A 12,000-nucleotide genomic window follows, 5' to 3' on the forward strand; every position below is an offset into this window, starting at 1 on the left:
AATAGAAAGCAGTGTGATTATCGTACAATACATACGCCAAATTCAAATTTTGCGTGCATATGATGCGCCAGTCCTTCCCTTATATGGCGCATTATTTTGTGTAATTTTATTTATTGATTTCTCATTTGTTTTCTGTTTTTAAACCACTGTCGCTTGGATTTGGGATTAGATTTGGGTTTTGCTTTAGGATGTGATTTAATATATAGGTTTCTCCACGTTTAGTCTTTTTTTAAACCATGGTCGCTTGGAGCTGGGGTAAAAATTGGGGTTTGGGTTAGGATGTCATTTTATGTTACAAAAACTAACCCCAGACCCAAGGACAATAGCAAAAAAAAAACAAATGAGAAACCAATAAATAAAACCCATTACATGAGAATGGGCTGGACATTTTATAGAAATTTTCTGTAGTTCATTTTTTTTCAATTTTAATTCAATAGCTTAAATGCTAAATTAACTAAATGTGTTAAGTTTTTTAATAAATAATAATTTACATTATATAAATATTAACCAATGCTTGGAGATAATTTCACCTTCCTCCATGATACTCAGAAGGTTTTCCTTCTCCTGCTAATTGTCGATCCAAACCACATGTTGAGAAACCAACATAATAGTTGGTCATTTATTCTTGGCAGGTTGAATGTTTTTTGGCTGCCGCAGGAAGTAAATACTCGATTGCTCGGTCATGATAATGGAGTTGGTGTAATTGTTTCACTTTAGGTCCTGTAAAATGATAGGAATCTCCACTTCTCCACTGTCTTTATAGCATTTAGCAGATTGTTATACAGGTAGCTGCTTTAAAACACCAGGTGTTTTGTATGCCGGCATAATAAACTGCCTAATTTTTACCAATTAAAGCAACACATAAACAGATAAAACACATTAGTTCCAATCTGGCTCTTTGATAAGGTGCTACATGATAACAATCAGTGAACATAGTTTGCTTCACGGTCCCAGAATAATTAAATGCTAAAAAGATAAGAATGATTTGTGTAGCAATTTCATTTTAATTTTAAAATAGTAGCCTGAAGCTTTTTGTTAGTACTGTCATCTTAGCAACATCAGTCTCTAAATATAACACTGAATGAAAAAGAAAAGAAAGGGTTGGGATGTTTGCCTCTGAGCACAACCACTGAGATGCACCTCTTCTATTGGTTAAAGGCAGCAATGGTGCCAAGGGGAAAATGTGCTTTACAATACAGCACTGCCACCTTTATTAACCTGCTACACAGGCATTTAAATCCATACAGATACTGCATCTGTGAAAACCACCACTGCATATGTGCCAGTGAACATGCATAAATACTCACAGGAGTATTTTATACAGGAAACTCCAATCTGCTATTTAAGGCTGATTGCACGCTTCCGGGTCCAACCTATTTCAAATGCCATAGGGATATAAAAATATCACGCTAATATACACTTGTATCATAATGCAAAACTTCCAAAAGCACCAGATCCCAATTTTTATCTCTATAAAAAATCCAAGATGACTAGACATGGACTCATGGACATGGATATTTTCATGAATTATTAATATATTGCTGTCGGTGATTCCGTGACTTAATGTTCGATTAAATGTGTAATAGTGCTCATAAATGGTTGTTTAAATAATATCCTCTATTTGATCCTCTAATCAAAACTTACGTCATGACTTAAAGGGATAGTTCATGCAAAAATGCATTTTCTCATCCTCCTGTTATTCTTAATCTGTATGAATTTCTTTTTTTCTGATAAATACAAAATAATTTATTTTGATAAATGATGGTAAACACACAGCTGATTGTAACCATTGACTTCCAGAGTAGGAAAACAAATATTAAGGAAGTATTGTGATAAATGATGAAGAAGATATTTTGATAAATGATGGTAAGCGCACAGTTGACAGTACACATTGAATTCCATCATATTTGTTTTTCTACTATGGAAGTCAATGGTTAAGTCAGCTGTGTGCTTACCATACATCATACAATATTTTCTTTTGTGTTCATAAGAAAAAAGAAATTCATACAGGTTTAGAACAACATGATGATATGAAAATGGTAACAAGCGCATATAGTGTGGTGATCTTCTGAAATGTAAAGGCAATGCATCTCAATGTGGGTCTTTTGTGTCTAAAATGTAAATTAATGTTCTAGTTCCATTTGATGTTTACACATTTCTTGGATATGGAACACAATTTACTTCAAGCAAGCAATCAACACTATAATATTTATGAATGTTTATATTATCTATATTAACATACTTTTTTTAATTAAGTCAGATCATCAGGTTATTTTTTACACTGCTTTAAAAATAACTACAGTTATACAGTAAGAAGAATGTTTCATGCATCTTTCATTACATCTAAATAACAAATTTGTGTAGCAAAACCATATTCATGAGTTCGATTTTTAAGGGGACATTTCACAAGACTTTTTTAAGATGTCAAATAAATCTTTGGTGTCCCCAGAGTACATATGTAAAGTTCTAGCTCAAAATACCCTACAGATAATTTATTATAGCATGTTAAAATTGCCATTTTGTAGGTGTGAGCAAAATGTGATGTTTTTGGGTGTGTCCTTTTAAATCCAAATGAGTTCATCTCTGCCATAAATGGCAGTGCCGTGGTTGGATATTGCAGATTAAGGGAAGGTATTATCCCCTTCTGACATCACAAGGGGAGCCAAATTTCAATGACCTATTTTTCAAATGCATGCAGAGAATGGTTTACGTTAAGTTACTGGGTTGATCTTTTTTACATATTTTAGGTTGATAGAAGCACTGGGGACTCCATTATAGCACTTCAACATGGAAAAGTCAGATTTTCATGATGTTTGCTTTAAGAGAATGCATTGATAAAACAACTTTCTTTAGGTGTAAAGTTAGCCAAATGCATATATGGAAATATAAGGAAGGCAAAGCCGATTCTAGTGTCTCCACTGGAAAATCTGTGGTTTATACATTATTCTACCTTTAATACAACAAGCCTGTTGAATGCTTTATTATGATTAGTTGAGAAATGTTTCAAGAGTGTTGATTATTTTTCTGTAAAACACACACTTAACCTGTCAAATGTCTTAAAATAAACACCAGAGCAATGTTCGTGGTAACCGTATAAGTGGAATAATTGACTCTAGTCCTTGAAAATAATGCACACATGCAGTGTAACAGCACGATCCATCATCAATTATTCTTTACATATTTTATATATTTGCTTTGTTTAATTTTTGTTCAGTTAAATATTTTTGAAAAGGCACTGTCTCCCGTGCGACCTCGTAGAAAACGCCCCTGGAGTGCTTCAACATGGAAATGCCAGAAGCAGTACATTTCCTGCATGACACAGCTTTAGATATGCATTGTGCGTAGACACTCATATATTCATATATTCTCTCACTTTCAATAAATCCCAGCTTAAAGAATACATTTTCTGGGCTAACATGAGAGACATGTGTAAATGCGTTTTCTAAAGCAGATTGTGGGTCAAGCCTTAGGTGGAAACGATATGTGAGTTCAACAAAGTCTGCAGCAAGAACAGAAACTGTGCTACTTAACTGTAAGAGCAAAAGAGATCTAAACTGCAGTAGTACAAGTCTTTGCTGGATGGTCTAGTCTTGGCCAATGCTACCATTAGCTGAATCCCCAATATAAACCTTGTGCCAAGTGAAGAACGATGAGTGCAGCTTACTGTAAGTGCCAGTCTGCCTCTCCAAGCAAAATCTGACTCAGCTTTCACAACAATTTCTTATTTGTCTGAGGGACAGACCTTTTTAACATGCTAGTCAGCTCATGCTGCTTGGTTGTTTATGTCAATTCTTGACTATTTTTTCACTTGAAGAAATTTGGAAAACAGGCACAGGGTAAGAAGGCGACTGTATCAGCAGTGCATTGTGTCTAGCAAGCAAAACGGAGTGATGGGCTCTGCCCCGGGCTGATAGATGAGCACTCTGGACTAGCTTTATTTGATTTAAACACAGCTGAGTAGATTTACTACACTAAATAATTCATGCACTTCTACTGTAAGTGCCTTTAGATTTGTTCATTCATTAGGAGGTCTGAAAGGTGGGTTTATTTGCGAACCCAAGCAAAAATCTTAACCGATTTAAACCAAAACTACAACAGCATCCAAAAAAAACCCTTCAGTTGCGACCATATCCTTCATGTGACTTCGTGTCTAGTCCCTTTTTATGATGCAACTGATGCTGTTCCTACAAGGGCATGAGGAATGAAACAACTGTCTGGCAAATATACAAATGTGTGGGTTTCAGCATAGTTTGAAAAGGTTGTGTTTACACCTGGCTGCAACACATGTCGAAGGTGGCTTATAATGAGAAGACAATGTCAGAATTCAGAGCTCAAAATAAGCTTCGCAGACAAACATGTCTCCACCGTTCTGTGCTGACCACTGTGAGACTCAACCACAAGGAAGCGATGATTCATCAACACTCTTATCACTCAAATCTTATACAATTTTAAATTCATGGGTGACCACAGACGTAGGGAGATTTTTAACAACATAATCCTCAGAACCAGTGGTGGCCTGTGACTTCTTTTTTCGAGGGCGCTCGATGTGAAGTTCGTCACAACATGTATGTAGCCCGTCATGTGTGTGGTTCCTTTTTTCAAAATATGTGTTCTGCACTTTGCGTGTATTTTGTGAACATGAGCGTCTCTTTTATCGGTTTTGACGCGTGTGCAGCAGGCACTTATCTTGGCAAAACACGTGATGCACACAGGATCTCTCGACACGCAGAACACATATTTTAGAAAAGGGAACACCACACATGGCACTCTGAACACTTATTTTGAGTTAGCGCCCCTCGGATGAGCCGCCAGCCCGCCACTGCTCAGAACGCACACACTGGATGATTCGACCAGACCACACGACGACACACCTGATGACTGTAGTAACAATTTCAAAGTGACCCAAGATCTCACAGAAATGTGAGATTAAACTCTTTTCATGTTATGTTTGTGGCTATGTTTTAGCTATAAAAGCATGCAACATCCAGTTTGAAGCTTGTATGCTTTCATTGGATATCATGTCGGAGGAAGTCTGATCAGAGAGGCTCCAATGTGATCCAAAGCAGCATAATAATTACCACACAACAGAGTTTTTTGGGAAACAATATCGGCTGCATTAAAACACTTATCATGCCACACACCCCTTTGACCCATGTGTGACCAGCCTAAACACTGCAGGAAGTTAGCGCATCTTCTACCTTTAACAGTTCACAAGAAATTTCTTTAAGGAACATCTTGCTTCAAAAAAAAATCTTATAAATTCATCACAGAATAACTTATGCACTTCCCTCTCTTTCATCGTCTACAATCAAATATGTGATGTACTTAAAGTATATGTCGATCCTGACATGACAGTAGACCCATTAGCTGTTTTTAGCAGTCTAATCTTTCACTGTAAGTGCTTTAAGAAATTACACCAATTAAGATGCTGTAAGTGCTCAATCAAGCCTTTGGTTCCTGCTTTTGAAAAGACCAGGACAAGGTTTTGCTGAAAGGTCACAATGCTCTTCCCTGCTGTTCAGCTCTGTGCAACAATCACAACAGAATCAAACTGTGTATGCCCTTCTCTCTGCTTCTTTTACCAAAGCAAGCTCTGCACGAAATTCTGCAAATGTAAAGTATGATTATTTGTTATTTGGAATGATTTGCTTAGTCTGTTATTAGTTTGTCACACCATAGAAAAATGTGTTATTAACCACCCAGTCAAATCTGAATGATTTAAAATGAGAACTTAAATAAATAAAATAAGTTTTAAATCTTGGAAAATGGTGGGGTGTGTTCACTGTTGGTGTTGAAACCCAACCACTCACAGAAAAGCTCTCGTCTCTCTCAACTTTCAAATACTGTTACAGCCTGAATGGATGCTCGAGATTGTGTTAGGGGGCCGGTTATGCCCGGTGGCTTCAGTGCATTATCGAACCATCATTTTAGCCCCGCCCCCAAAGAATCCTGAACACAGAAATGTGGAAAAAGTGTAACACAATTTTTTGTAACGTGTTTCAGCAATACATTTCTAACATTTATAATGTGTTCAGAAACAATTCTCTGAAATGACTTTACATGGACTATAATGGCAAAATATCTGAGTTCCGAAGAAATATGACTTCAAAAGATATTAACTCCTTTCACACAGCAAGTTGATCCCAGGAAAGTGCTCTAAAATTGCCAGATCAAGGATCTAGTCTCTATTCGCACTAAAGTTGAGTTCTTTCGACAGCATAACAGAACAGCATGCCACACACTAGTTTATATCCTATCCTAAACAAAAATGCATGTGTGTGGTTTCTAAAAGAGAAATTGCAGAAAATAAGCGAACTGCGGAAAAAATCCACCTCCCTGCTGGAAAAATCAGCATACCAGCAAGACCAGTGGTGCTGGTTTGCTAGTGAATACCAGCTAAACCAGCACCAAACCTGCATCAGCACCAGCATACCCAGCCCCAAACCAGCTTCCCATGATGGTCATACCAGCAAGACCAGCATATGTTGTGTTTTGGTGCTGGTATGCTGGTGACCACCAGCTAAATCAGCAAAGACCGGCATAATTACCTTGCTGGTCCATGCTGGTTTGATGCTGTTTTTTCAGCAGGGGTGAAAGATTGCAATCGCAATACATTTCACGTCACTGGATCTTTATGGTTTTGTGGAAACACACACACAGATTCTGGAAAATCCTTGCTAGTATGAATGAACCAAAAACAATCGATCCCCGGACCAATCCCGGACACATTTTCTGTATATTTTTTATAATCGGTGTGTGAAAAAGGCTATGGAAACTAGTGTACAGATCTCTTTTTAGTTTTTTTATAGTGCTTAATTTGCATTTTGTGCAACACAAAAGTACATGATGTGATGTATTTCCTTTTTTGTGCGATACTTCCATTTCAATATCAGTGGGAAACAATTTTGTGGGCGCATGCACAAAACATGATTAAAACAGTTATGGTAAATATTTACTAAATATTTTGTGTTGTTGCTCGGAGAGGACAGGTCTTCAATGCACAACTATAAAAGCACAGAGGAATACAGTACATGTACAATGGGAAAGTCAGTTGAATGTTTGTGTCAAATATTTGTGTTTTTACCCTTTTCATGCGTATGTTTAAAATCTCCCAACTGTCCCCCAGTTTTTATAAACTGCGTTTTTTAATTGACTGTTATAATGTTCGAATTTCTATGGCGACACATCAAGCTTATCACGTGAATGTGGCGCTTCATAGTTTGTAACAGCTATTATGGCAACCCCTAACTGCACAAATTATGCCGGTCTTCCTAGATTTCATAACATACATCCTATATATAACATACCTAGCCAGTCAAAGCGGCACGCCCGTGTCACTCACAATACACATAGCATTCATTATCTTTAGTGGCTAACTGGAAGTCTACCACAAAAGAGCTCAAAGATGGCGCCGCCCACATTTATGTCAAAAATAAGGTGGATAAACTAACACCAAATATTACTCGATGGTGACTCCAAATCACAACAACATTAAGCTATTTCAAATTATCATTATGTTGTTAAATTATTATGTTGATCATTTATAATTTGCCACAGACAAAGATGTTATCTGAGCAGATTAATGGATGGTTATGACTCAGGCCACCCACTCACAGCTGGCCATCATAGAGGTGAGAAACATCCAGACACGTCTACAATCACAAATTCCCAGCATGCCACTTCCACCCATATACCCCTCCAGTCACATACCCCGGGGGTCACAGCCCATTCACTGTAGAGTGAATTGACCCCAATAAAGTGAAACATTCTGATGAGAATAACAACGAACAGATCTGTTTTGTTCTCTTGTGTCCCACCAGCCAGATCTGTTTGACATCTTTCTTTGTCACAGTGCCGGATAAACAGTAATAAAAAAATGCAAAATTCAAGTAAATTATTCATGCTGTGTTGCTCGGGAAGAAGATATACAAAATCAAGCAGTGATTCAGTATTACTGTAGCTGTATAAAACAAATAAAAGCAGGCCAGAACAGTTGACGCTTCACAAAACAAAAACGATGAACGAAAACATTGAGCTTGATCTGTTTGGTCTGCAAAGAAAACACAAAATACAATTAATCCTATTACAATGCTTTCTATTGCACTTTGCAGATGCCAGTGATGAAAAACCGTCACTTGCAAAAAAGTCACTAAAAATATCCTACTGAAAAAGCCATGCAGCCATTGGAACGCTGGTGCAATATAATCCCTTAGGGTTTTTTATAGAGGCCACTTAGTATTCCATCCATTTCTATTATATGTGATGCTTGTAAGCCTGTACGTTCCTTCTGGGCTGGATGATGTCGGCATACTGACGAGTCCTCTGCTACTTTTGCCCATACTGGGATGTTCCTATTACCCTGTGCTGCAGGAATGCTGTCTGAACCAATCACGTACTATAAAACGTGTCACCAGAGAGATTGTAATTAGTTGGCTAAATATATAAACAAATCTCTGAGCATCATATACATACAAATAACATGCAAAACAAGGTCACAGCACCCATATCACCTTGGTTGCCCACTGGTCAGTTCTTGGACCTCCTGGGAAAACAAAACAGGGTTTCTCCTGGTAAAGGTGTTGGTGAGACCAGCAAGGAGTGCTCACCCTGTGGTCTGTGTGGGTCCTAACACCCCAATATAGTGATGGGGACACTATACTGTAAAAAGCACTGGCCTTTAAATGAGACATTAAACTGAGGTCCTGACATTCTGTGGTTGTCAAAAATCCCAGGATGTATTTTTAAAAAGAGTAGGTGTGTGCCCTGGCCAAACTTGCCCATTGGCCTGCTAATCATCCCCACGTAAACCAATTGGCTATATCACCCTGTATCCTCTACACTAACTGGTGTGTGGTGGGTGTTCTGGCGCAATATGGCTGCCATCGCATCATCCAGGTAGATGCTGCACATTGGTGGTGTTTGAGAAAAATACCCCATTTCATATGTAAATTGCTGCAGAAAAGCGCTATATAAATGTAACAAATTAAAGACTCATGCCTCATTGACTTTTGGGAGAAATACAAATACATGCATGTCTAACTGGAAAGGTAAATTGTCCTGAGAAGATATTTTCATTTTTTTTTAAAGATCGGATGGGGACCCATAGTTACCATAGATACCTTCGCATTAGGCCCCCAATTTGCTAAATCCTCAACTGTGGGTAACATACTTATGCCGCAATAGTTAGCCTGACTGAAACCAAGCTGATTTAAACCACATTACTGTGTGACACTTGCATTACATGTGAACGGCCCCTACACTAATAGGATTTTGTTTTTCTCTCCCTGTCTCGTCCTCGACCCCACAATGAGACAAACAGACCCAGTTCCGGTAAATGTGAAAGTCGGCACACCTCTGATCTACTGGCCGTCCTTCAACGTGATGCCTAGCTGATGCCTGACAACGACCACCGGCAAAACCCGCTTAATCTCTGCTTAATCTCCTTATCCCTTTACATGTATATATATTTATATATATATATATCCCAAGGGTTTTTCCCTCCAAGGAGTTTTTATATTTCCCTAGCTTAAAAGTCTTAAAAGGTTTTTTTTTCTCCTAGGGGGTTTTTCAACCCGGGGAGGCAGCCTTCTTGGGCTTACCTTAGCGCTATACGTTACATTGGTAATACGCTCGCTTATAATTGTTATAGTTGATTCATAGCCGCAGCAATTTTAGCTGCTTATGATATTGTGTATTATGATGTACTATCTGTCGATTTCCTGTGCTTTTCACTGCTTCTATTAATGTAAAGCTGCTTTGAAAGAATTACCAATTGTGAAAAGCGCTATATAAATAAAATTGAATTGAATTGAATATGCACACAATACCTGATGTTGTGGGATTTGCGCTTGATCTCGTTCCAACAGAGATTCATATCGTGGTCGGGGTGATTATTCTTGTGCCCCCTGCACTGGGTGGGCAGCTCTTGCCCCTCAGCATCCACCGCCGACTGGCAGGGTACACAGTGGCATCCCGGCCACGAGGGCCGCCCTGCAGCTGCAAAGCACAGTAAAAGATGTAAGAACTCCCATAGTGTTACATTTTTGAAAATGCAGATATTTTAGTCTCTATGCCAATTTTGTTGAACAAAATGGAAGCAGAAACAGCATGCATATATTTTATGGCCACACATAAAAGAAATAAATGGGAGAAATTGCAAGACTTAACATGGCAGCTGTAGTAGTCAGTCATTCAGTCCATCAAGAAGCAATATTTTGATAAAACCTTATTTTAAACTTTTTCTAGATCACCTTAAAAATGATTTCAACTAAAGAAGCAAAATCCTCAAATTTAATCAGTGTCTGTTGAAAAATTGTCTGCACAAGTACTACTGCAAATAAATGCCCTAAAGGTAAAATTTCCACATACAAATCACAATCACAAAACAAAGCCCACTCAAATTAAACAACATGCTGCACAATAACGCCACTCAACAAACACACACTCATACAGAATGCACTTCAGACACAAAAATACAATATATTTAATGCGTGCAAGCCACGTATACTCCATTTCTCACATCCACAGCCTGGGTGTCAGAAATGCTATTGTAACTTAATGCACCACTGGAATTCGGCGCACGTCCAGAACAAAGGGACGCAGACACAATCAGTCCAGCAAAAGTCTTATGATTAAGAAGCTTCCCTTCAGTCATAAAACCCCTTGTGTTTTGCAAGACTTGTTCCCAGACTGCCTGCATGTTCCTCTCTTTGCCTTTCATTAGCCCCATCATCCCTCACATAGAAAATCTTCACCTACAGAATGCAAACCCTGCTCCGGGACCCCTGCTAACTGACCGAGAAACTGTCACAAAGTCACTGCTGCATAATCTCAACTGACATCTGTGAAATAAACATATCCAGCTGTCAGGGTCCATGTGGCTGTGACACATTACCAAAACAAAATGCATTTCGGTAACGAAATTCTGTTATCGTGTCGCTCTTAAAGGAGGGCATGCACCCTAGAGCTGGAGGAGAATTAATGCCTCCTCACAGCTCTAATGCATCTCGTCTTGAGGCGGTTCCTGTTAATTCAGTGTCATTTTCTAATCTTTCTTGAATCCCCCTCTCCCTGTCTTATTTTGCCTTCTATGTATAATCGACTGCCTGTGATTAATTCTGGTTGTTTATGGTTCATCAGATATCTGGACGGGGGTTTCAGAATGCTCAGAACACAGTGACCTGTGGTAAATTAAAGCACAGGCTTTATGTGGTATAAAACCGCCTTCAGGTTTTGTGCCATTATGAGTCCCTGCTCATGCCCTGGCCTCGTCAGTGATTTGTGCGTTTGAAAAGATTGTGCTGAATCGGCTCAAAACAAAACAAAAAAACAGTTTCAAAAATGAGCCTCTGGCGAGGACTTGCAGACCCGCGCCGTTCCACCAATGAGGAGAGAGTAGATGAAACACGCTCCTCTGTCCACTGCCAGGACCCTGCACCACTTTCTTATGCCCAGGCAGCATAGGGACTGGCATGCCTACAGAAACATATCCCACGCAAACACACAAACCAACCAACATACAAGGCTTCCCTGCAGGTACTGGCCAACGGATATCAAATGCAGAAAATCCTAAATCTATATGGAGCCTGGGGCTAGCTGTCACTTGGAGAAGTTGGCACAATAGCTGCATATTTTGAGTCTAAGAATACAAATGGTTGCTTTCTCGAGAATTTCTTTCAAGAAACTGGTTTAAAATATAAATGTGCATTTTGTCATTCTTGTCATTTCTGTATGTTTAGAAAAATACAAAATGAGATCACAGTGGCACCTATATAATGTAATGTTTTATATATACAGAAAGCAAAAAGGTAGAGGTAAGGACAAAAGTATTCTTCATAAATGTAGGTGGCAGCAGGCTACTGTTTGTCTGAATGGTTTCATTTTATACAATTTATATAATTTACTAATTATAGTATGAAGTTTGTAACAAAACGTGATAAACGGCATTAAAAAAAATAGTTACCACCAAAATCAGGTTTCAGGTCAGTATTAAAAAGTAAA

At 38.5% G+C, this 12,000-nt stretch overlaps 1 protein-coding gene across 5 annotated transcripts in view; it reads right to left on the reverse strand.

Annotated features, from left to right (window-relative positions):
• drp2 (dystrophin related protein 2) overlaps positions 1 to 12,000 on the reverse strand; it is a 169,233-nt gene that overhangs the window by 71,198 nt on the left and 86,035 nt on the right. For all 5 annotated transcript variants that reach the window (XM_065273230.1, XM_065273223.1, XM_065273239.1 and 2 more), the window contains one exon: positions 9,828 to 9,996. In XM_065273230.1, coding sequence (XP_065129302.1) covers positions 9,828 to 9,874 — 47 coding nt within the window. In that variant the 5' untranslated portion in view covers positions 9,875 to 9,996. The remainder of the gene's footprint in view (positions 1 to 9,827; positions 9,997 to 12,000) is intronic.

This window comes from Paramisgurnus dabryanus, chromosome 16 (assembly GCF_030506205.2).
Source record: "Paramisgurnus dabryanus chromosome 16, PD_genome_1.1, whole genome shotgun sequence".
In the NCBI taxonomy this organism is placed as follows: Eukaryota; Metazoa; Chordata; class Actinopteri; order Cypriniformes; family Cobitidae; genus Paramisgurnus; species Paramisgurnus dabryanus.